Source organism: Conger conger, chromosome 1 (genome assembly GCF_963514075.1).
Source record: "Conger conger chromosome 1, fConCon1.1, whole genome shotgun sequence".
NCBI lineage: Eukaryota > Metazoa > Chordata > Actinopteri > Anguilliformes > Congridae > Conger > Conger conger.
Window position 1 is genome coordinate 92,016,338 of NC_083760.1, and position 25,075 is coordinate 92,041,412.

Below are 25,075 nucleotides of genomic sequence, written 5' to 3' on the forward strand. Positions count from 1 at the left end.
TACCAGGACATAGCCATGGCTGACGCCACCGACTACCTCAAGTTGAGGAAAGCCATCCTGGCCCGGTACGGGTTCAGCTTACCCACAAGAGCCCAGCGCTACCACAATTGGTCCTATGACGCCTCCCAGCCCGCCCGGTCCCAAATCACCGTCCTGACCCACCTGACCAAGAGCTCACTCAGGGAGAGAGGCCACCCCTGTTGGAAAGGGTGGTGCTGGACCGATGCACCCATGCCCTACCAACGGAGGCCAAACGGTACGTAGCCCAGGTGGGACCCACCTCCGTAGAACTCCTAGTGGCCCTCCTCGAAAAACATCAGGTCACACAGAAAATGCTCCGACCGGGCCGCGCCGAAACCCACGGGCCGACAATCCGTGACGCACCCACCGCCCTGCCCAGACCCAAATCGCCAGGGCAGACCTGAGGCGAGGAGACCATGGTGGAAAACCAGGAAATACCCCACGGTGTGGGTGGACCTAATCACCCAACGGGGGACGTACTCAGTGAGAGCAGGGGTGGTACCCAACCTACCCGTGCCAGTGTTAAGGGGAAGAGACTGTCCGTTATTTCAGACCTACATTGGGCTCAAAAATTATTGGCACCCCTGACAGAAAATTAACAAACAATACTCAAAAAAATTCTAAACAATATATTTATAGACAAACTCGAAATACCAACCTGTGATAAATACTGTGCTATATTAATGTTTCAATGGAACCAACAAAAATAATTTACTGATTTAATTAAAAATCAATTTCCTCCAAATCAATGTTTCACAATTATTGGCACCCTTAAAGATAATTGTAAATAACACCTACCAAAATTAAACCAGGTATTAAATTCCACTTATTTAAGTTTATGTGTTAAGGAACTGTATTGAGTGATTACATCACTTCCTGTTTCACTAGGGTATAAAAATGAGGTAACACACATGCAATATCCCAACACCATGAAGAAAACAAAAGAATTGGCAGTTCAAAAGAGGCAGATGGTCGTAGACCTTCATAAACGTGGTAATGGCTACAAGAAAATTCACAAACGATTGAATATACCACTGAGCACTGTCAGAGAAATTATAAAAAAGTTCAAAAGATCTGGAACTGTTGAAAATCTCATGGGTAGAGGACGCAACTGCATCTTGCCCCCCAGGATACTGAGGAGAATGGTGAGAGAAGCAAAGAAATCCCCAAGGATCACAGTGAAAGAATTGCAGGCCTTGGTGGCATCTTGGGGTCACCAGGTTTCAAAAAGCACCATCAGCCACCTCCATAACCACAGCCTCATTGGAAGTGTTGCCAGAAGAAAGCCTTTTCTGACCACAAGACACAGAAGAAAGCGCTTGGAGTTTGCCAAATGTAATTTACATTATGACTGGAACAAGGTTCTCTGGTCAGATGAGACCAAAATTGAACGTTTTGGTCAGATATAGCATCGGTATGTTTGGCGTAGGAACAGAGATGCATACAAGGAGAAGCACCTCATACCCACAGTGAAATATGGTGGTGGGTCAGTCATGTTTTGGGGCTGTTTTAATTCCAGAGGTCCGGGGGCACTGGTTAGGATTGATAGAATAATGAATTCCAGCAAGTATCAGGCAATTTTGGCTGAAAATCTGGTTCCCTCTGCCAGAAGTCTGGGACTTGGTCGTAGGTGGACTTTCCAACAAGACAATGACCCAAAACACACCTCAAGATCCACACAGAAATGGTTCCGTGACAACAAAATCAACGTTCTGCAATGGCCATCTCAGTCACCAGAACTCAATCCAATCGAAAACCTGTGGGCTGAGTTGAAGAGGTCAGTTGATAAGCACAAACCCAAGAACGTGAAGGATCTTGAAAGGATATGCAAAGAGGAATGGTCCAAAATCCCTCCAAATGTGTTCCTTAATCTTGTCAAAAATTACAGGCAGAGACTCCATGCTGTTATCCTTGCCACAGGTGGTTGCACTAAGTACTAGGTGAAGGGTGCCAATAATTCTGAAACCTTGATTTTGTTGAAATTTATTTTTTATGAAATGATTGTTGATTGTCATCGATGTACCATTCAGGAGGATTGTGATGGACATCCTGGGGCCCTTGCCCAGCCGGGCACATCGGTATATCCTTGTGATACTGGACGACGTGACCAGCAGGTCCTGTGGGAGACAAGGAACATCAAGGTCTACCAAAAAACAACAGTACACCTGGTCACTCTCCAAAGGAGGATCCAAGACCTCCTCCAAGATGGCGTGATGTTGGACTTCCATAAAAACAAGACCCTGGCAAGAGAGAAATGGGGGGTGGACCACTGGAAAGAACTGGTCATATAGTCCATATTGGTCCCCAGCACCTGCCTTAAACCTGAGCAAAATGGACCATTTTTTCTTTACATTTGTGCCCTCTGATATTTTTAATCCACCATTTGTGTTTTTGCTTTTGTATTGATTATGTTACATTTTGAAAAGTTATGAGTTTCTAATGTGTAATTAATTGTTAAGACACTTTCTGTCTAAGTTTGTTTAGTGTTCCTTAGTTAAACGTGTACGTAAAATCCTTCAACCCTTTGTTTGTTGTTGTGTTAAAATTATTATTTTTGATGAATTGAATGTGTTTTAAAAAAGAAAGTAATTTTATTGTAAATAAATTGAAAACCAATAAAAACCCCAAACTCATGTGGGTTGAAAGACTTATTTGTAGTATTTGTGTGAGTGTGTGTGTTTGTACATGCCAGGGTTATTATCAGAAATGAAGACAGAAACTAAGACCAAAACTATTTCTTTAAAAACATTTTTGTAAAATAAAATAAAAGAATAAATGCAAAATACATGGAAAAACTAAAACAACACGAAACTAACACTAGAAATGGAAAAACAAAGTGAAACAAAATAAGATACATCACATAGGGTTTTTGGTTCCTCTTATTGAAGCCTATTCAAATATTATTCAAAAGATTCAAGCCTGGATATGCGTGAGTGTGTGTATGAATGGGTGAATGGAGAAGCATCAATTGTACAGCGCTTTGGATAAAGGGGCTATATAAATGCTTGCCATTTACCATTTTAAACAAGTTGTTATCAAACAATAAATGCAGATATAAAATATATTATAAAGTGGTTTGTTTTCACTTGCTATTGTTTCTGCACTGAAGCATCGATCTCTGATAATGATATATTTGAAAATCAAGCGTTGCCCACACCATCAGTTTTTCAGGATGGATAGCTCTGTCGAAGTGGGGTAAATACAAAAGGTTTTATAGGAAGGAGTGGGAGTCAGATACTGATTGACAATACATGGGTTGCACCCATTCCACAAAATCCCTCAAAGGCCCATTGCAAGTACAGTGAAAGCGAGATCCACGCTATTAGGCTATGTTGCTTGCCATAGCTACTTCCATCAACGTTGTGGACGAGCTTCCAAGATGAATTTGGCGAATTAAAAATGCACAGAACTAAATGTACTGCTATCATTAAGTATGTCCTGCCACTGCTCTTCAGAGAGGAGTTAAGGTAAGATATCGGTGAATCTCCTTCGCCTACTCTGTTTACCTGGATGAAACCACCAATGTTTTTTTAATGCAAAGCCTATTATTAATGTAAAGGGGTCCAACGTATTATTCCAAAACACAATACTGTATTATTCCAATACATAATAATGTATTTAGTGTATTCTCAGAGACATTATAAGTTTAAAACAATGTTGGAACTGCAATCTTCATAAATTAAATGGTTTCCTATTAGCCAAATCATTATTGGGTGTTTTTTTGTTGAAATGGGTGGGTTTTCAAACATTATTGGGCAGAAACCTGCCAGTCAAATCTGGCAATGCTGATCAGCTTGTTTTTTTTTTGGTTTCTGCATTTTCTTTTCTATTTTTATTGAATACATAACATATACAAGTGACATTCATCAATCATTTTCTATTACAATGAAGAACAAATGCCAGGGGACAGAATATACATATTAAGCCAGAATATATTAATGATTCATACAAATATATCAAAGGAGGTGCACAAAAAGGCTGCTATCAATCCACCCAGAATCATCAACTTACCTGCGTTGAGCAAGAGTAGTGGTAGCCAGGAAATGTGTTGAAATAACATTTGGCGACATCTGGTGGTCTTGTGGAGAAATGCAGCCGGGGCCGTTTTGCCCCAACTGGGCATTTTACCACAAACTATGCGTTATAACCTGGAATGGACTATTGAACGATAACAATGAATAGACATCCAAAAACCCAGACAGGTGGCCTACATAAAATGGAGGAGTCTGATGAAGTTCCACGAGGCTCAAAGGGTCATTTATATTTTGGGGTGAACAAATGTAAAGCACAGTGTGCAGATTCATTATTATTTAGTATTATCATGATATTTTTGCAGACTTATCCGCTTGGAAATTCACCTGACTCGTCTGGATTTACATAAAAACATAAAATGTTTTCTCAGTGAATGAGTGCTTGGTGCTGTGGGGTGTATCCAGATGTGACTTGTGTTGGCTCAGGATCACAGATGAATTATATTCCCCATTAAGAGAGGTCAGGTCTCCATGTCTCAGGCTTTGTGCTGGAGGACTTTGCACTGGCCCCTGCTTTGTGCAGGCAGGAGCAGGTACCAAAGGCAGAGGTTGGTTGTGGTGTATTGGGCCAGATGGGAGGAAATAATGAGCTTAATTTTTTCAGTAAAAATGCCCCGCCCCCTCCTACTGTCAGTCCCAGGAGAGTGTCTCCCCTACTGTCAGTCCCAGGAGAGTGTCTCCCCCTCCTGTCAGTCCCAGAAGAGTGTCTCCCCCTACTGTCAGTCCCAGGAGAGTGTCTCCCCCCTACTGTCAGTCCCAGGAGAGTGTCTCCCCTACTGTCAGTCCCAGGAGAGTGTCTGCTCTACTGTCAGTCCCAGGAGAGTGTCTCCCCTACTGTCAGTCCCAGGAGAGTGTCTCCCCTACTGTCAGTCCCAGGAGAGTGTCTCCCCTATTGTCAGTCCCAGGAGAGTGTCTCCCCCTACTGTCAGTCCAAGGAGAGTGTCTCCCCTATTGTCAGTCCCAGGAGAGCTCGTTTTCCTGGGACATTCACTCTGCCCTAGCTTTCCCACATAAGAAATGAATCTGGACTGAAGTTCAAGTAACTTGGCTGTTTAACTATTCAACAACTGTTCAAATAACAAATCACACACACACACACAGTACAGAATAATTCCCCTTTTATTCTGGGCACATTCTACTTCATGGATGATTATTGATATGATTATACACTCAGTGAGATCTTTATTAGGTATTTATTAAACTTATTTTTTAGACTTATAGGGAGGTAAAGTGGATGTTTCGGGGGCCGATACTTCCTAATGCCACCGGCAGTGGTGTCTGTATTCATTTATCGTCCTGACTCGTGTGATTTAAAAATCATAGAGTACATTTGTGTAATCAGTAGGCTATCGATGGCAGCCTGCAACCAATGTCAAGCACAGTTGGAGAAAAAAACCCCAGGGGCCGAATGTTTTAGTGCCTCTCATGAGAGTGGCCAGCCAGGGATAAACTTAATCTTTGTTGTTGTGTTTGGTACACAAATCTGACCGTGTGCTTGTAACCAAGATATTTTTATAAAGTAATGAAGAGCTGCATGTCAATCATTTGCTGATGATACGGAGCCGTGTGATTTTGTGGTAATGCTTTGTTTGCTTAAATTAAGTTGTTGCTGCTGCCGTCTATGATGAAATGCAGTAGCATAGCATTTAGCAATGCAGTTCAGTGGGACATTCACTTTTTCTCCATTTTGTTCTTCTGCTGCTATAGCCGATCCACTTAGAGGCTGCTGTAATGTCTGCTTGTGTTACTGTCACCTTCCTGTCAAATTTGACCAGCCTGGCCCTTCTCCTCTGACCACTTTCATGAACAATGCATTTTGATTGGCTGATTAAATATTTGCATTGACAAGCTGGTGTACAGGTCTACCTAATAAAGGTACTGAGTGTATATTGCATGTAAGTATGTAAGTAACTGAATTGAAGAAGTAAACACACATGGCTATACCTATCCCTACAAACCTGATTTCCCACTATAAATCCCACACAAAGAAATAAGATCGATGAGAGTGAAGGCAGATAAGAGCAGTTCTGATATAGAGGTGGTTCTAAAAATACTAAGTATGTAAATGTTATTTTTAAAAATAAAAAAAATAAAAAAGTACGAAATTTTCTGTTTAAAGATTCTAAAAAGAGTGACAGCAGAAGTATAGTATCACACAGTTTAACATACATTATCCCTTTACTGAACTGATAAGTTGACTAGTTATTAAAAGCAAACATTGATCCTGCAAGTGTATTTGAGACCACCTTTCCACAAAAACTCATAGATGTTAATCTCTGGCCTTGTTGTACAGTTAAGCAGTAAGTATTACATTATTGGCATTTGGCAGACATTCTTATCCAGAGCGACGTACAGTTGATTTGACTAAGCAGCAGACAATCCTCCCCTGGAGCAATGCAGGGTTATGGGCCTTGCTCAAGGGCCCAACGGCTGTGCGGATCTTATTGTGGCTACACCAGAATTAGAACCACCGACCTTGCGTGTCCCAGTCATTTACCTTAACCACTACGCTACAGGCCACCCCATTATTAAGTATTACATAGTCAGTGAAATAATAAGAAAAATGGTTATCAATAGAATGCATATTTGACAGCACCCACAGACAGGTTGCCACAGTGATCTCAAATCAGTTTGATAATTCTGGTGCTTCTGGATCCATCATCCTCTTTCGGTTCTTAAAACACCTGGAGGCCCAAAGACTCACAGCATCGCTCCATCTTGCCAATCTCTTCTGAAACGTCTGGAATGAAGAATGAATCACATTGTTTGAGAGAGACACATGCAGGCAGGTATGCCGTACTGAACAAACCAGGACACAAACAGCAGCTGCTGTACCGTAGATCATGACATGACCAGAGATTTACATGCACGTAAAAGGCTGAAGTGGAGGGGGAGTTATTGACTATGTAGACACAGCAATATACATTACATTTACATTTACATTTTAGTCATTTGGCAGACGCTTTTAATCCAAAGCGACTTACAAGTGCATAGGTTCTACCACAAGTCAAAGCATCACATCCAGAACTAGGAAAATACACCTGGACTGCTGTTCTAAACATATAGTCGTCATCATAAGTGCAATTTTTTTTTTTTTTTTTGGGGGGGGGGGGGGTTAGACAGGGATAGGGGTATCAGAAGGGGGGGGCGGGGTAAATCAGGAGGGGGGACTAAGGTAGAGTTTGAACAGGTGTGTTTTGAGTCTGCGTCGAAATAGGGGGAGGGATTCTGCTGTCCTGACAGCGGTAGGCAAGTCATTCCACCACTGAGGAACCAGAACGGAAAACAGGCGTGAACGTGCAGCTCGACCGCCAGGTGCCCGTAGAGAGGGAATCGTAAGGCGACCAGAGCTGGTAGACCGGAGTGGTCTAGCTGGGAAGTAGGGAGTGATCAGGGATTGTATGTAATGTGGGGCAGTCCCCTTAGCAGCCTGAAATGCCAACACTAGGGCCTTGAATCGGATGCGTGCGGCAATAGGAAGCCAGTGGAGGCCAATGAGAAGCGGGGTGACATGAGCCGACCTGGGCTGACTGGTGATCAAGCGGGCTGCAGCATTCTGGACCAGCTGGAGGGGCTTGATGGCGCACGCTGGGAGACCGGCTAGGAGGGAGTTGCAGTAATCCAGGCGGGAAATGACGAGCGCCTGGACTAGGAGCTGGGTGGCTTTCTCCGTCAGGAGATGACGGATGCGGCGTATATTAAACAGAAAGAACCTGCAGGTTCTGGCAGTGGAGGATACTTGTGGAGACAGGGTGAGGCAGTTATCAAGAGTCACCCCAAGATTCTTTGCCGTACGGGAGGAGGAAACTACAAAGTCCTCCACAGTCAGTGAGAGGTCGATTGATGGAGAGGACTTAGCAGGGATGTAGAGAAGCTCAGTTTTGGCAAGGTTGAGCTTCAGGTGATGGGAAGTCATCCATGCAGAGATATCAGCCAAGCAGGCAGAGATCTGTGTGGTGATTTGGGTGTCGGGGGGGAAGGAAATGAAGAGTTGGGTGTCATCAGCGTAGGAGTGATAAGAGAAGCCGTGGGAAGAGATAACAGAACCAAGAGACATGGTGTATAGCGAGAAGAGGAGAGGCCCAAGAACCGAGCCCTGCGGGACTCCAGTTCGTAGGGGTTGAGGGTCGGAGAGTGCGCCCCTCCAAGTCACCTGGTAGGAGCGACCAGAGAGGTAGGAGGAAAACCAAGCGAGTGCAGAACCTGTGACACCCATCCCAGACAGCGATGAGAGCAGAATCTCATGGTTGACTGTATCGAAGGCGGCCGACAGGTCGAGGAAGATGAGGACAGAGGAGAGGGATTTTGCTTTAGCAGAGTGGAGTGCCTCAGTGACCGCGAGCAGGGCGGTTTCAGTGGAGTGGCCACTCTTGAAGCCAGACTGGTTGGGGTCATGGAGATTGTTGTGGAGAAGATAAGTGGACAGTTGGGAGCAGACCGCCCGTTCCAGGGTTTTAGCGAGAAAGGGAAGAAGAGAGAGAGGCCGGTAGTTGTTCAGGGCAGAGGGATCGAGAGTAGGTTTTTTGAGGAGGGGAGTGACTCTGGCCCTCTTCAGGGAAGAGGGCATGGTGCCGGAAGAGAGGGAGGTGTTGATTAGAGAGGAGAGAAAAGGGAGAATGTCCTCAGATATAGATTGTAGGAGGGGAGAGGGGATGGGGTCAAGAGGACAGGTGGTTGGGCGGTGGGAAGTAAGGAGTTTCAGCGTGTCGGCGTCAGAGAGGGGAGAAAAGGAGGTTAGGGAGTTGGGGAGGGTAGGAGGGTCAGCAGGGGTGGAGGGTTTGGAGAAGGAATTGCGAATAGCATCGACCTTCTTTTCAAAGAAGGAGACAAAGTCATCAGGTGTGAGTGATGAGGGGGGTGGGGGGGGGAGGGGGGGCCAGAAGAGAGGAGAAAGTTGAAAACAGTTTGCGGGGATTTGAGGCGGCCGCGTTAATTTTCGAGTGAAAGAAGGAAGATTTAGCTAGAGAGACAGAGGAATGGAAAGATGATAAGAGGGCATGGAAGGAAGCCATATCACTGGGGAGACAGGACCTTTTCCATTTTCTCTCCGCCGCCCGCAGTTCGGTTCGGACAGCTCGTAGAGCATCAGAAAGCCAGGGACTGGGGGGGGAGGCCCGAGCTAGTTTGGTGGTGAGGGGACACAGAGAGTCAAAGGAAGATGAGAGGGAGGACATGAGAGTTGTAGCCGCATCATCGGTAGACAGTCGAGAGAAAGACTCCGCAGATGGTAGGGAGGAGAGGATTGTAGATGAGAGGGTGGAGGAAGACAGGTGGCGTAGGTTCCGTCGACAGGTGACAGTGGATGGTGGGAGAGATGGATGGGTGTTAGAGGAGAGTGGAAGAGAGAAAGAGATGAAGGAGTGGTCAGATATATGGAGTGGTGTTACAGAGAGGTTGGTTGTTGTGCAGCTCCTTGTGAAGATGAGGTCAAGAAGGTTGCCTGCTTTGTGGGTGGGAGGGGAAAGAGTGAGGGTAAGGTCAAAAGAAGAGAGGAGGGAGAGAAAGGTAGACTGGGTGGACTCTGAGTTGAGGTTGAAGTCACCCAGGAGGATCAGGGGGGTGTCATTGACAGGTGAGGAGCTGAGGAGGATGTCCATCTCATCCAAAAAGTTCCCCAGAGGACCCGGGGGGCGATAAACAACAATGATAAACAGTTTGCACGGCAGAGTAACAGAAACCGCATGAAATTCAAAAGAGGAGAAGGAGAGGGATGAGGAGAAGACACTAGATCTCCATGAGGATGAGATTAGGAGACCTGTGAACCTGTGAACCTGTTTCTGTTTTGTGGTCATTTTCCCAGCTTTTGATTTAAATTCAGCTAACAACAGCCACTGTTCAAGTGGTTTCAGGTTATTCCTTCAGTCAAGACAGTTTTGGGAAACGCCTTGAATATAAAAGAATATTCTCATGAGGAAAGCCTTTGATGATCTCAGTGTTAGATCATTTCAGGAAAACATGGCCCTGGTCGAAAACACTCAGTTTGAAGATTTGGATCAGTACAGAGTGCCCTTTCACATCCTCACACAGTCCTAGAGTGGCTTCCACTGGTTACCTGGGAGGCCAGTCAGGTCCTCAGGGATCTGGCTTAGACCCAGCTTCAAGGCGGTTGTCATCTGTGTCTTAATTTGACGCTCAAGGTATTCCTGTGAGAGGTTTGAAAAACAAATTTGATTGTTTTCTGTAAAGTGATCTTTATTGAGGTGTTTTATCTGAGCTGAGGTTTTTTTTTTACTAACTAATGAAAAGTGTTACTGCCTTGCATGCATTATTATACCATGAACATTGCATAAACCACCCCCTGGATAATTAGGTGTTCCATGATAGCAAGCTGAAAACGAACCTGCAGATCACTGAACTCTTCCAGCATCTTCGTCATGGCATTTTGGAACATGGTCTTTTTGAAATCCTCAATTGCACTTTTAAGAGTCCCTTTCATCTCTCTGAAAGAGTCTTTTCCTGTGATTCCATAGCATTCTGAAAATACATTTCACACACTTCTATTGACAATAGAATTTAACATGTTCATATCGACACAATTGGCATGACTTGCCCAAGTTCCGACCTTGATATGTTTGCTTCATGGTGTCACGGATTGAATCACTGAGGGAATTGTAGATCAGCTTCTTTCTCTGTAGGATTTCCTTCTCCAGTTTCTTGAGCACTTTTCTTTGCTAGATGATATGAAAGGAAATATGTTTTAGTTCAGCACACTTGTTGAAAAACTATTGAGGTCATTGTTGTACTGGAGCATTGGGGTCAGTTTCTAATATTTGCATCAGCATGAAATGTGTAAGACTGCAAGAAAGGAGATATCGACTGTAGAAGAGTCATTGAAATGGGTTCTCACCTCTGTTCTAATGTACACCAGACGCAGGTATTTGTCTTTATTTGGTGTCTTGTGTTCTTTCAGAAGGTAATTTGGGATGAAGTTCTCCTGGAAACTTTCAAATGTCCCTTTGATTGAGGCTCTTGTACATCCAGGCCTTGAGAGACATTTTAGAATGATTTGTTGGTATTGGAGTCTCTTATTATACTTGAAAACAGTTCAACCTTGTGAATAGTTTTGTTGATTTAACATCGCAGCAACTTATACTTCAGAGTGCCCGGTTAGTAGAAGATGAAATATTACTGAAATATGATTGATCACTCTGAATCATCACATGCACAAAGGAAAATGCATAAATGCAAAAGTCACTCACCCAAATGTTGTCAGAAAGAGGTTGTTTTCATTCATCTTTTTGTACATGGGTTCTGACAGAGTGTAGTTCAGATCAACTAACACTCCTTTGCGAGATCGGAAATATCCATCATTTCTACACAAGGCTTTGAGTGTTTTGTGGTAGCCTCTGTTATCAGAAAACTGTGGACAAAAACAGAAATACAAATGAGAAATCACAATGTAGCCTATGGAGAGCAAAATGTGCACCAGGCATCCCCTTTTCACTGTCCAAGCTGCTCTGAAGTGACATGAGGTTTACATGAGACTTTATTTGAGTAGAAGAGTAGGCCTACTCACCAGCACATTCATGAAGGAAAACTCCAGGCTAAAACACTGACATTGTCAGTGAACAGCAATGTGAAATTCATTCCCAGGTTATCTGATATTTGTAATATAATATAAATATAAATTGTGTCTTGGATGACAAAAACATCTTGCAATGAAATTCTATATATTATAAAATATATATTTTATTTCATTTTAATGAATGAATGTCCCTTTTGTGAAGAGAGATATAGTATGGAGCTCAGGGAAGCCAACATTTAATGTCCTCGTTTGAGGGACACAGGGTCTCAGGAGGTTAAATTACTAATAATGTCAAAATGATTTACACTAGAATTTTCCTTTAAATGTTTAGATAAAATTCTATAATGATTTGATGATTGATTAAAGAGACATGGTCACTAACTGAATCGGCTAAAGATGAAGATGAATAAAAAAGTTTGGGAAAAGGTAAAAGCGATTTCCACTATTCACCAGCGAATAGGCCTATTTGAGTAATAAAAAGTGCAGTAATTGGCTTTAGCCTGTTTTAGGCAATAAAAACCCAGATAAATAATGTATTCAGCATCTATTAAATGTTTGCATTTTAAATGTGTATATTTTTAACATCATCCATTTAACAGTTTGTCTTATTTTTAATCTTTTTCTGTTCATAAAAAGCCTAACTAGACATGGGAGTTGAAAACTTGCAATTGCTATAATCTCTGTATGCAGAACATTAACTATATTAACCTGCTGTAACAGGGATGGACTGTAGCGTAGTGGTTAAGGTAAATGACTGGGACACAGTCATTGGGCCCTTGAGTAAGGCCCTTAACCCTGCATTGCTCCCGGGGAGGATTGTCTGCTGCTTAGTCCAATCAACTGTACATCACTCTGGATAAGGGCATCTGCCAAATGCCAATAATGTAAAACACAAACTCACTGATTCCAGCACTCTGTCTGTGGCATTTTTCAGGCATGTTCTCTCTGCTGTCTTTGCTCCCGTCTCCAGTTCTTCCTGGAGTTTTTGGTGAACTTGGCTCAGATTTTTATTCAATGTTCTGCATGTTTCACCAAGATCCTTTTCAAGTCGGTCAAACTCCTTGTCATTTGAAGACTGTTTCTGAAAAAAAGACAATGCTTACTTGCATTTATGTCGATAGCTAGATTAAACATTTGCTGTTGACATCAGTTCCATTTCTAATTTTGTGAGACAATGAAACAAGTCAGTAAATCACAAACTAATGTTTCTTACAAGCTAGCTAGTTATCTGGAAGCTAGGTTGCTGAACACCAGAATTCCAGCAGATTGTTTTGAAAGTGTAATTGCCTATTGCACTCACTACTTCAGCCTGGCTCCACCTACTACACTCACTAATTCAGCCTGGCTCCACCTACTGCACTCACTAATTCAGCCTGGCTCCACCTACTGCACTCACTACTTCAGCCTGGCTCCACCTACTGCACTCACTAATTCAGCCTGGCTCCACCTTCTGCGCTCACTAATTCAGCCTGGCTCCACCTACTGCTCTCACTAATTCAGCCTGGCTCCACCTACTGCATAATTTAGAAAAATATGTCCTGGGGTGGAGTAGGTGTGTCTATCATTTACATAAAATGTTCTCTAACCAATCTGGTGTTGCCAGTATTCCCTGTTGTAATGATGTGTAAGAACAGCTGGCTATAGGGTTAAAGTAATATTTTAATGAGAAAACAATTACTATCTTTTGATAGTAAATAAAAATGCCTTTTCTTACCATTCTTATGCCGATGACACCCAACTCTTTCTTTCCTTGCCCCCAATACCCAGGTCACCACACAGATCTCTGCCTGCTTGGCTGATATCTCTGCATGGATGACTTCCCACCACCTGAAGCTTAACCTTGCCAAGACTGAGCTTCTCTACATCCCTGCTCAGTCCTCTCCGAAATCGACCTCTCACTGATTGTTGAGGACTTTGTAGTATCCTCCTCCCAAACGGCTAAGAATCTTGGGGTGACTCTTGATAACTGCCTCACCCTGGCTCCACATGTATCCTCCACTGCCAGAACCTGCAGGTTCTTCCTCTAATTTTAGTCGACTACGTCAACTATTCGTTGTACCCCTATTTTCTACCAGTGTTTTTCTGCCAGATTATATTATTTCAGAAATGTCAGAAAATTGTTTCTGTCAGGGTTGGGAGGTAGTACCGGTCGTGGCTTATTATTTTCACCAGGTTCTCATTAGTGCCAATGGGGTGTCTACCTCCAGAAGGTATTTAAAGCCCTCTTTGACAATCGGTCGACACTTTGGTGTTACTGTTCGCTCTGACACCAAGCCCGTATGCACGCGGTGAGACTCAGCCTTATTGAGTCAGGTATCGTGCAGGTTCGGGTTTCTGTCTCATTTAAAAAACAAAACAAAAAGTAAAGGTAAGGAAGACGCTCAGCCTGTTGGTGCTGTGTGCACGGCTGACGCCTTCCGTAAGGTTCTTTGTTTTCCTTTGATTTCATTTTCAGCTCGTGTGAGCTTGCGGGTGAGGGACGTTGTCCCCGGTACATGTATTTTGGTTCGTGTTTTTTCCTGAGCTGCTAATCAAGGTTCTTTGTTTTCGTGCCTAGTGTTTTTTACTAGGTTGTTATTTTATTTTGTCCCCGGTCTGGGGTTGTAGTGCTTGTTTTCAGCACTCATTTTTGTTGGGTTGTTCGCCCTGGTTTTTAAGGGTCGTTTTATTTTCCTGTGGCCGTTTTGTGGGCTGTTATCTCCTAGGCATTTTCTGTTTCCTTGATCTTCCGGGATACCCTTCGTCGCTCTTGGCTCTCCGCCAGTCCCCGACCCCTTACAGTTTCATTATAAAGTAGGTGTACAAACACATTTACAGTGTGATCTACTGTTACCCTGTAATATTACATTTAAGACAGCACCTGAAGTTTGCAATGAGTCACCAATAAAATCATGTTTTTTCTTTGTCAAAGGATTATAATTTTTAAAAACACACATTAACATTTACATATTGATGGAGTCAAAACATACCTTTGAACTGAGAGGATCCTTTGAAAATTGAAAATATGAAATGATTCCAGAAACCTCAGATACATAATCTTTCACTTTCTTCTCGAAATGGGAGACGTACAGTTTCTTAATGTGCTCCATCAGCGCTGGCAATTCTTTGTAAATAGTGGAAAAAACAGCTAGTTAACACTTAAACCATGCGTCTAGTCTTCACCTTTTGCTTATGTACAGTATATATACAGTCAATGAGCATTTTATTAGATAGACCTGTACACCAGCTTATTAATGGAAATATTGAATCAGCCAATCATGTGGCAGCAACTAAATGCATAAAAGCATGCAGACATGGTCAAGAGGTTCAGCTGTTTTTCAGACTAAATGTCAGAATGGGGAAGAATTGTGATCCAATTGACTCTGACCGTGGAATGATTGTTGGTGCCAGACAGAGTGGTCTAAGTATCTCAGAAATGGCTGATCTACTGGGATTTTCATGCACAACAGTCCCTAGAGGGTTTCAGAGAATGGCGTAAAAAACGAAAACATTCAGAGAGCAGCAGTTCTGCAGCCAAAAATGCGTTGTTAATGAGAGAGTTCCGAGGAGAAGGGCCGGACTGGTCAAAGCTGGACAGGAAGGTGACAGTTACACAAATCCTTGGATTTTCACACACAACAGTCTCTAGAGTTTGCAGAGAATGGTGCGAAAAACTAAAAACATCCAGTAACAGCAGTTCTGCAGGCAGAAACACATTGTTAACCCTCTGGGGTCTAAGGGCAAAATGAGGAAAACTGGTGACTGCCATGTTCTGACATTTGTGTCATTTTATTTATGACTTTATATAAGGGATTCCAAAGTGTTTCATATCTTTTCAGCACAGTTCTATTTTTTTCCCAATGTCCATTAGAATTGTTCATAAATTCAGAGCAGAGTGGTAACTTACAAAAGCGCATTACTGGATATTCAGACGAACACAGAGAGAAGTTGCAATACAGCACACATGTTTCCCAATATGATCATTTTTTGCCGCAAAGTAGGTTAATAGCTTATGTTTCTGTATGCCATTGTGTCATGCTTTCCAGTTGGCGTTGTTGGGAGACAGACAAATTTGTGTATTGGACCACTTCACATATACTTAAAAATATTTATACATAAAACTTTGTTTTGCTAACAGCGTTCATGGCATCGCCCCTCCCCAAATTATGAACTCATATCAATTTGAATGAGATGGGCTGGAATTCACGCAAGGCGAAACTCACATATTAATGAGTTAGATTAAGAAATTGCAGTGGTCTTATTCATGTAATTTAAAATGTTTTAAAACTATTAACATTATGTGTCAATAGGTGCATTGCAAAGTCAAGATTCTAAGGTTTCTCGTTGCATCAGTATGGTAAAATCTCACAGAGTGAATCATCCAAATAGAAAGGAAAGTTGATCTGATCTTGTCGGTGTCGCCAGCGACATCACCGAACCCAGAGGGGAGAGGTCAGAGAAGAATGGCCAGACTGGTCAAAGCTGACAGGAAGGTGGCAGTAACACAAATAACCACACATTACAACAGTGGTATGCAGGAGAGAATCTCGGAACACACAACATGTCAAACCTCTACGTGGATAGGCTACAGCAGCAGAAGAACCAATAAGTCAAAAATATAAGTCTAATACTTAATAAAGTGCTCTCTAATTTCTTCTGTTATTGAGGATTTGACAGAATGGTTTCAGACCTTAAGACAAACTGTAATATTAGAAAAAGGGAACCTGAGTAAACACAAAACGCATTTTTTTAAATTGTCGTTTCATTGATTTAATGACAAGTTATCATTATCATTTAATAACGGGTTTCACCACCTTTACCAGAAGTAATTGTAATGCTGTAGCCTATCCACTTAGACGTTTGACACATTTTGTGTTCAGAGATTCTCTTCTGCATTTCTTCCACATTCTTTAGTTGCTTCCACATGATTGGCTAATTAAATATTTGCATTAACAAGCTGGTGTACAGGTCTACCCAATAAAGTGCTCACTGAGTGTATGTATATTCATTCATTCATTCATTCATTTTTACCAGTTTGAATGGCATCCAGAACAGCTGGCTCTTTGAATTCGTCACAACTCACAGTGTACACATTAAAGAACTCAGTTGACTGGTCTTCATCACCAAACAGAAACTTCTAAAATCAAATAGAAAACATGATTGTTAAAGAAGGTTTTGGTCTGCAATAGTGGGGAAGTTACTGTGAAAATATTATAGTAACTAAGCTACCGCTGAGCAGTGGAAGTATTTAAGCTACAGCACAGCCAACAATAAGATTAAATTAGTTGATTAAACTAAAGGTACTTTAAAAAAGTTAACTTGAAGCTGCTTCATGAAAAACATGAATTAGGTGCCACATGTTTGCTAATGCTACTGTTTTTATGCTTAGGCCCTCTTCAAATAACAGTTAATTTAGTTGACTGTTAATTTAGCTACACACGTTTTCTAGTTGATTTCAGGGGAGTGTTCTTATGTTCTTAAGTTCTTATGAACTAACATTGTTCAGTTTTAATAACTAAGAACCTAATGTTGGCTAACCAGACACTTGTCACTTGCTGATACACCTTGATGGAGAGCAGGCTGATGTTAGCGCTAGGGCTGATCTATTTAATTTCCTGTCTTTTGAGGCTTTCAGCAAATGCAAACATTTTCTTAAACATTTCACTTAAAACATAGTGAGGGTTTGGTGCCCAAGAGGTAAAAGTGCCATTTTCCTAAATTTCAGGAGAGCCAAAACAAATATTTGACTGAATCAAGATTTTGGGGATGAGTCTTTATTTCAATGTAGTTAAGGGTGGCAAATTCTACCTTTGCCACTAGATAGATCTCAATTGCTTACTTTTCATATATAATACTCATTTTGGTATTATACACATTTACTCAAACATTTAGTATAATACACATTTACTCAAAATTTAATTTACGCCCCTTGCGTAATTTGTCTCATATTTGTCTTTGTGGAAGAGCAAGATACAAAGCAAATTTCAGTTAAAGCTATCACACTAAAACTCACCTTTGTTTTATCTTTGAAGATTTCACTAATCTTTTCTTTCAGTTTCATATTACGGTACAGTATACACGCCTGTTTTTCTTTCTTCTCATATTTCGGGGGATCCTGAAAAAAGAGATTAATATTAAATATTAAATATGTCCTATTAAATATTTCATATTTATTTTACCTGTCCTTACCTTAACGTCTATTTTAAGATCCTCATCTCTGAGACGATACTTCCTGGTAAAATCAGAAAATAATCAGAAAAATCTCAATTAAAAACATGAATGGTCTGAACACGGGTGTATTCAACATTTCTAACGAAATTAATAATTTAGCAGTAATAGCAATAATTTCACTTTTTGATCTCCTTCGGCTTGATGACATCTGTTTTGGTGCAGATGAAGGTGACATTGTGACACTCCCCTCCTCCAGCAATGGTTCTCAATGATGTATTAAAGATCTCATCGGCTACTTTCTCAGACAGGGCACGGTTCATCTCATTGACAATCCAGACAGAGGAGCACTGGCTGAGACACTGTGGGAGTTTAATGAAAATCTTTCAGCATTGTCAGTTTCAATATTGTCCATGGAACCCACCATCATAATAAACAGAATTCAGTAAATGATTACAGCTTGAAGCACTGACATCACCTCTTTCCACATGTCACTTCTGCATTTACTGACGTCTCCGGCTCCAGGCAGGTCCACCAGCACAATCCCCTCCAGCAGAGCTGGAGACTTCGGCAAGGAGATGGTGACTCGCTTCACCAGAGGCCAGATCTGCTTCCCTTCATTTGTATCTGATTCTGTATCACTCCGAATGTAGCATTCAATGCCTTCAGACAGTTCATCAGCCTGTAGATAAGTTTTAGGAGCTCTATAATACATTTCAATCATTTTTATTTTAAGAGAAACCAAAATCTACTCATAACATGTCATAAAGATGTCCTGTTAAGAAGTATTATTTGAACACTCACAGTGTCAAAAGTCAGAGTCTTCATGCTGGTGCCTAGAATCACAGGAAACCATCTGGCTCCCACCAATTCATCGTAATTTCTCTCCAGGCCCTCTTCTCCATAAATGGCTGTAATCTTTTCTTTTGCCATTTTTACCATTTCTTCTTCTTCATCAGTCTTTTCCGTGCTTTGCTGGTCATTTTCATTTTCAAGTAGCTCTAGCAGGAAATGTAGTTCTGATTTCCAGTCCTGTAGTAGAAATATTTCCATCATCAACATGTATTATCATTATGTCTGCATGTGAGAATACATAGACGCTGGTGTATTATCTATTTAGGTGAACCAGTCATGGTTGAGTTGTTACATTTGTCTTCAAGTTAATGCTTGAATTTTCTATTTCTTTTTGTTTTGTATCCATCATAAATGTATGGGGATTGCTATGCTCCAGCATTTCTTATTTATTATTCTTATTTTATCCTTATCTGCTTACCTCTATACTGATGAATTCAATATCAGCTTTGTATTTGCTAGATTCAGTATTGGCTTGCACATGCACGAATGTGGAAGTGCAGGCTTCTGTGTCTCCTGAAGCAGGGAGAAGTTCTTCTTGGACAATTGCGTTGATCAATGAGCTCTTTCCTGCTCCCGTCTTCCCAAAGAGTCCGATGTGAATAGTCTCTTTCCAGTTATTTTCTTTGAGACCTGAGATCTTCTCTCTGCATTGGACAGATACAATAACTATGGGCTCAATGAATGTTGCTTGTGTTCACAAAAAGTATATTTGAATGTTTTCGCAATTACATGTGATCTAACTTCACCTGCCTAATAAGCAATGTCATTAAGGCAAACGACTTTCACATATGAGCTTATTACCTTACATATTCTTTCAGACCATGACACTAAAGGTATATTATTTTTAAAAACGAAATACTGTCCAGCTGGAATGAACAAGGAGCAGTAACATCACTTCTCATTGACACGCTGAAAACATGCACGCTTGACTTCAGATCTTGAAGTAGCCACCTTTCTGAAGATTTTGCAGTGCACCTCAAAGGAGATTCAAGTAAAGTATAAATTGAATAGCATTTACTTTAGGTCTTCTAGAAATGACATGGTCTTTTCCTCTCTGCTGGAAACATCTTTGAGTTGGATTTCAAGCAGAGATATGGCTTCTTTTCCATCCTCGAATGCGTCATTCACTATTAAGATACAGTTGTGGAAGAACATGCATTAAACAGTTGAATTTTACAAATCATGACAGCATGGTTCAGCCAGTGAAGATATAAATGAAAATACAACAGTGTTCTGACAGTGGGTCCTGGTAGTTGCTGCCGTGGTTTTGGTAATGTTTTGAATATTAAAGGAAACCACCAATATTTTGGGAAATATGCATTTCTTCTGACTTACCCAGACTTTTAGACGATTTCATTTTAATTTTGTGCATTCACTAGCTCAATTTCCATGTCAGCATAACATGTTAGCTTAGCATAAAGACTTGACGCCTATAGGGGTCTTTCAAAATGAAGAAATGCAGCTCCGAAGCTGTCTTATTTACAAGGTATCGTGTATTTGAAATATATGAGCGGGGAAAAAAAAGGTTCAAAAAACGGGGGACATTGTATTCCGAGAAGTTATATATTTTTGAAACTACCTTCAGAAGGTGCACAAATCACTGCGCTCAGCCAGTGGAAGACGGAAGAGGATACATGTATGTTCATCGGTTCTAGTTCCAACCGTCTAACTTCTCCGAAAACAAAGTCTCTCTTTTAACATTTTTCCCCACACCTGTATTTGAAATACACAATACCTTGTGTAAATAAGACAGCTTCGGAGTTGCTGTGAGGTGTAATGAAATCAAACATCTCGTCTAAGTCTGGGTAACTCGGAAAAAAGGTATATTTCCCAAAATGTTGGTGTTTTCCCTTTTATACATTTATATCAAAGTCCGAGATTATACATTTTCTTATGTTTATGTCATATAAACTCCAATAAGAACAGGACCTTAATGTCTTTATCAATTTTTCAAATTCCTAGACAAAACAAAACACTGTTGGAAAAAATCTAGATAATGTGGCTGCTTGTAAAATGTAGTTAAGAATTTTTGACAAATGATTGGGATATCAACAAGCCTTTCAGTCTCTAGAATTACTACTAATATCACATGTAAAGGCTGTCTGATTGAGTTCACTATGAGGTACTGTAGATTATAAGGAAGAAGGTAAGACACTTACGGGTTAGGAGAAGTTCTTCTGTATCATGTGAAAACACAGACTGTCTGTTAATTTTCATCTTCTTTGATTTCACATCTTCATTCCCACAGAGCTTTCTTTTACCTTTCTGAGGAGCTGGAAAAGTGTGTGAGACCATGACCTATTAAAATGACTCTTTTCCATGTTGACATGACATCACACGATTTCTGCAGATCTGTCAGCTGCACATTTCAAAGGTGTTCTATTGGATTCAGATCCTGCGGCTGGGAAGGCCACTGAAGAGCAATGAACTCATTGTCATGTTCATGAAACCAGTTTGAGATGACTTTGTGACATGGTGCATTATCATGCTGGAAGTAGCCATTAGAAGATGGGTACATTGTGGCCATGAAGGGCAGCACATGGTCAGCAACAATACTCAAATAGGCTGTGGCATTCAAGCGATGATTCTTGGCGGACCGAAGTGGAACCCGATGTGGTCTTCTTCTGTTGTAACCCATCCATTGCAAGGTTTTACATGTGGTGCATTCTGCGGTGCTTTTCTGCTCACCACACTCATACAGAGTGGTTATCTAAGTTACCGTTTCCTAAGAAAGAGCCCAGTGTGTGTATGTTCACAAACACAATATATTTGAAGGCCCCCAAACACTCACACTCACCTTCCACTTGTCCCTCAGTTGGTTCCACTGGTCTTTTGTCTCCATCATCTTGGGTCTGCTGTCTTACTTTAAGAGAACATTGACATATTTTATATTAGGGCCTTGCATTTACATCATATCAATAGAAGTATATCAACACCACAACTGTGCTTGTTGTTTTTATGCTCATGCTGAGCTTCTAACTGGTTAAATATTTTTTAAAACATTATATTTAAAATATATATTATTTATGTTACAAGAAATGAGATAATGTTAATTCTGTTCAGTGTAAACAGTCCCCCATTCATCTGGTGTAGTGCCTTGCTAGTTTACTCCAGTATGTCTGCATGGTGGTATTATAAACGTTTTATAATTCATCATTTGTCTTGCCCCATTTTTGTTCTTTTTTTAAATACTGCATAAATGCCAGCATTTAATTGACCAACACTGTAATCAAATTATAAATAATAAAGGATTGGGGAACTAAATCAGCGTTGTTTTTGTTCAAAGTAAATCTTACACTGGAATGGCCCTTTAACAACACATATATTTGTGAAGGTACCCCTCTTTATTGAATATACCAGTTGTTAGAATAACACCTTAATGGAATAATTATATTCTCACTGCAAATATGGTTCACACTGGAATCGCAGAATGGTCTATACATGACTATTGCCATGTTTATATATGACAAATAACTGTTGATTGTACCTGCTTCTTGAAAGTTTTATAGAGTAAAGCATCATTTTTGTAAACAATGAAATGCGTATCTACATTCAATTTGCTGGACAACCAAATCATTTTAGCCCTTCTCCACTTAAAAGAGCACTCCGTCTGTCTGTCATATCACTCAGACTAGCCAAGGTTGGTTCCGTGATATCTGTACGCTAACATTACCATATTTCCGTTGGAGTGTCATGCGATCGCCTGGATGGGTGGATGGTGGTGTTCGAGGGTGGAGTTTGAGCACCTGTTACCTTCTGGGTAACACAGGCTGGAGATTCAAGCCAAATGTGTCCAGTGACGCCACTGGACGTATCTGTTTTGAGAAGTTTTGCCTCATATTTAGGAAACGGCTACACTGACGGTGATTTAAAAGATTTTGTGACAAAAAGGGTGACAGTGCTCCTTTAAGCATATGAATACAGTATATTTTTCTCACATAGCAGGGCTCCAGACAACTGGTGGTGCTGGTGCCACTAACTTTCTGGTGGCACAATCAAAAACTTTAGTGGCACAACATTTTTCTGTTGCATTGCACATTAAGCTATTTTACATCAAGGCACTAGAAGCATAAATAATGTGCAACATTTTATATTCATACACTTTTGAGAATACATTAAGTGCATAACAGCAAATCAAAGTGCCTTAAAAGAAATTGCCCTGGGCACAAGGTTCCTCAGATGGCCAGCTCTGATGGTTTGGCCTGGTTATGCCAGCTTGAACACATTCCTTCACATCTTCGTCTCAATTCTCAATGCAATTCTAATATGGGGGCGACATTGGCTCAGGCAGCAAGAGCAGTCGTCTGGCAGTCGGAGGGTTGCCAGTTCTATCCCGCCCTGGGTGTGTCAAAGTGTACCTGAGCAAGACACCTAACCCCCAAATGCTCTTGACGAGCTGGTTGGTACATTGCATGGCAGCCAATCGTCATTGGTGTGTGACTGTGTGTATGAATGAGTGAATGAGAAGCATCAATTGTACAGCGCTCTGGATGAAGGCGTTATATAAATGCCAGCCATTTGCCATTTATTTATTTATTTTATTTAATCAGATGATGACACATGCATCTGTTTTGGTGCCACCATTTTTTCCCCATGGCCTTACACAATAGAAATGCATATCATCTTAAATGAATTGAATTTGCATTTATCATCAGACGCATCACACAAATATTTACAATGAAATTAAATTAAAAGTGAATTGAGTACATCCTGTCTATCCTACCACTGCTATGCAGATGATACCCAACTCTTCATCTCATTCCCACCATCTGATATACAGGTTTCAGCCCGTATCTCTGCTTTCCTGAGTGACATCCAGAGCTGGATAGACAACCACCATTTAAAGCTCAATGCAGGTAAGCCAATCGTGATATCCATTCCTGCTAGTACCTCTCCCCATTTGGATCTCTCCATTTCCCTAGGGGATACCACACTTACGCCATCACCCAGTGCAAGGAACCTCGGTGTGGTGATGGACAGCAGACTGTCCCTCTCTGAGAACATTGCGGTGGTGACCCGGTCATGCAGGTTCTTCCTATACAACATACGGAGAATCCGCCCCTTTCTCACCCCCTACTCGACTCAGATCCTGGTGCAAGCGATGGATTTGTCCCGCTTGGTCTACTGCAACTCCCTCTTGGCTGGCCTCCCAGCGTCCACCATCAGACCCCTCCAACTTATCCAGAATGCAGCAGCTCGTCTGGTCTTCAACCTTCCCAAACACTCGCATGTCTGCCCCAGCTTACATCCAAAAAATCATCAGACCCTACACCCCTGCCAGACCACTTCGTTCGGCCTCCACAGGCCGCCTGGCGCCTCCCCCTCTCCGAACCTCCACCTCACGCTCACGACTACTGTCTGTTCTGGCTCCACGGTGGTGGCACAAACTCCCTGTGGAGGTCAGAACAGTAGAATCTCTTTCCATCTTCAAGCGCAAACTGAAGACGCACCTCTTCAAGCAGCACCATCCCTCCCTACCTCCCTGTGAACCTTAATTGTTGTCTTTCTGTGATTTACTTTTTTGTGTATCAGTATTTTTAGTTTGGCTAAGTAAGCAGTGTTTGGCTAGGTAAGCGGTTTGTTCATACATTTGCGTGTTGCGGTATTACAATTTAAAAATGAATAAATATAAAAATCCGACGATCAAATAGGCCCTGGTCCTTATCTTTGTTGTGCAGGTAGCTGTTGAAATTTCAGCGCACTTATCCCTGGTTATGGGTATGCACTTTGCACTTTGTTGTTTGTTGTGCTTTGAATAAGAGTGTCTGCCAAATGCCATTAATGTAATGTAATATAAAAAAATGAATGAAGTGCAATAAAGGACATTATAAAACATTAAAATGAAAGCATATTATAAAATCAAACATATGCAAATATGCATAGTGAAACTTACCACATTCATATGGCCCCAGATTTAGTACATTTTCAACTGTGTCAAGCTCTCTGATCCAGTGCAGTTCCCTCTCACTTCTCAATTCTTTGGAACCAGTGACCTCCTCAATTGGATAGATAATCAGATCATCAAGACAATGACCATTCTTGGTGAAATGATCAGGGATTGGCCGATGTTCACATTTTCTGATGGAACTTCTGTGGTCTTTGAATCTTTTTTGCAGTGTGGTTGAGGTCTTCCCAACATATTGCACCTTGCATTTTTTACACTGGATGACGTAGATGACACTTGGTGTCTTACAGTTCAGGTCTTGTGTGATTTTGTATTGTTTTCCTGTAGCTGTGCTCTTAAATTGATGAGATCCCTTTGATATATGCTTGCAGCAGATGCATCCCGGGGAGTTACACTGATGAACGCCCATGTTGGTGTCTGCTTTCCAGGGAGCAGTTTCTCTGAGGGGAAAATGGGGTGTAATTAGGTTCCAGTGGTTTGAGGAATGAATGGAAGTGGATATTATAATTCCACATGTAGCTAACATTACATGACTCACCTTTATTTGTCTTTGCAGTCTTAACTGAGAGATATGAATGAAACTTTTTTGTT

General features: G+C 41.4%; 1 protein-coding gene across 1 annotated transcript; it reads right to left on the reverse strand.

Moving 5' to 3' along the window:
* Window positions 1-293: 293 nt before the first annotated feature.
* On the reverse strand, window positions 294-24,824 carry LOC133105502 (nuclear GTPase SLIP-GC-like). The gene is made up of 15 exons (XM_061215682.1): window positions 24,473-24,824; window positions 21,377-21,442; window positions 20,739-20,852; window positions 19,598-19,706; window positions 18,998-19,223; window positions 18,529-18,756; window positions 18,203-18,406; window positions 17,908-18,086; window positions 17,746-17,788; window positions 11,252-11,412; window positions 10,900-11,035; window positions 10,615-10,723; window positions 10,393-10,526; window positions 2,045-2,138; window positions 294-421 (listed from the first exon to the last, which is right to left on the reverse strand). Exons 3-15 carry the CDS (start codon window positions 20,794-20,796, stop codon window positions 294-296), a joined length of 1,809 nt encoding a protein of 602 aa, XP_061071666.1. The 5' UTR covers window positions 20,797-20,852; window positions 21,377-21,442; window positions 24,473-24,824.
* Between the last annotated feature and the right edge of the window lie 251 nt (window positions 24,825-25,075).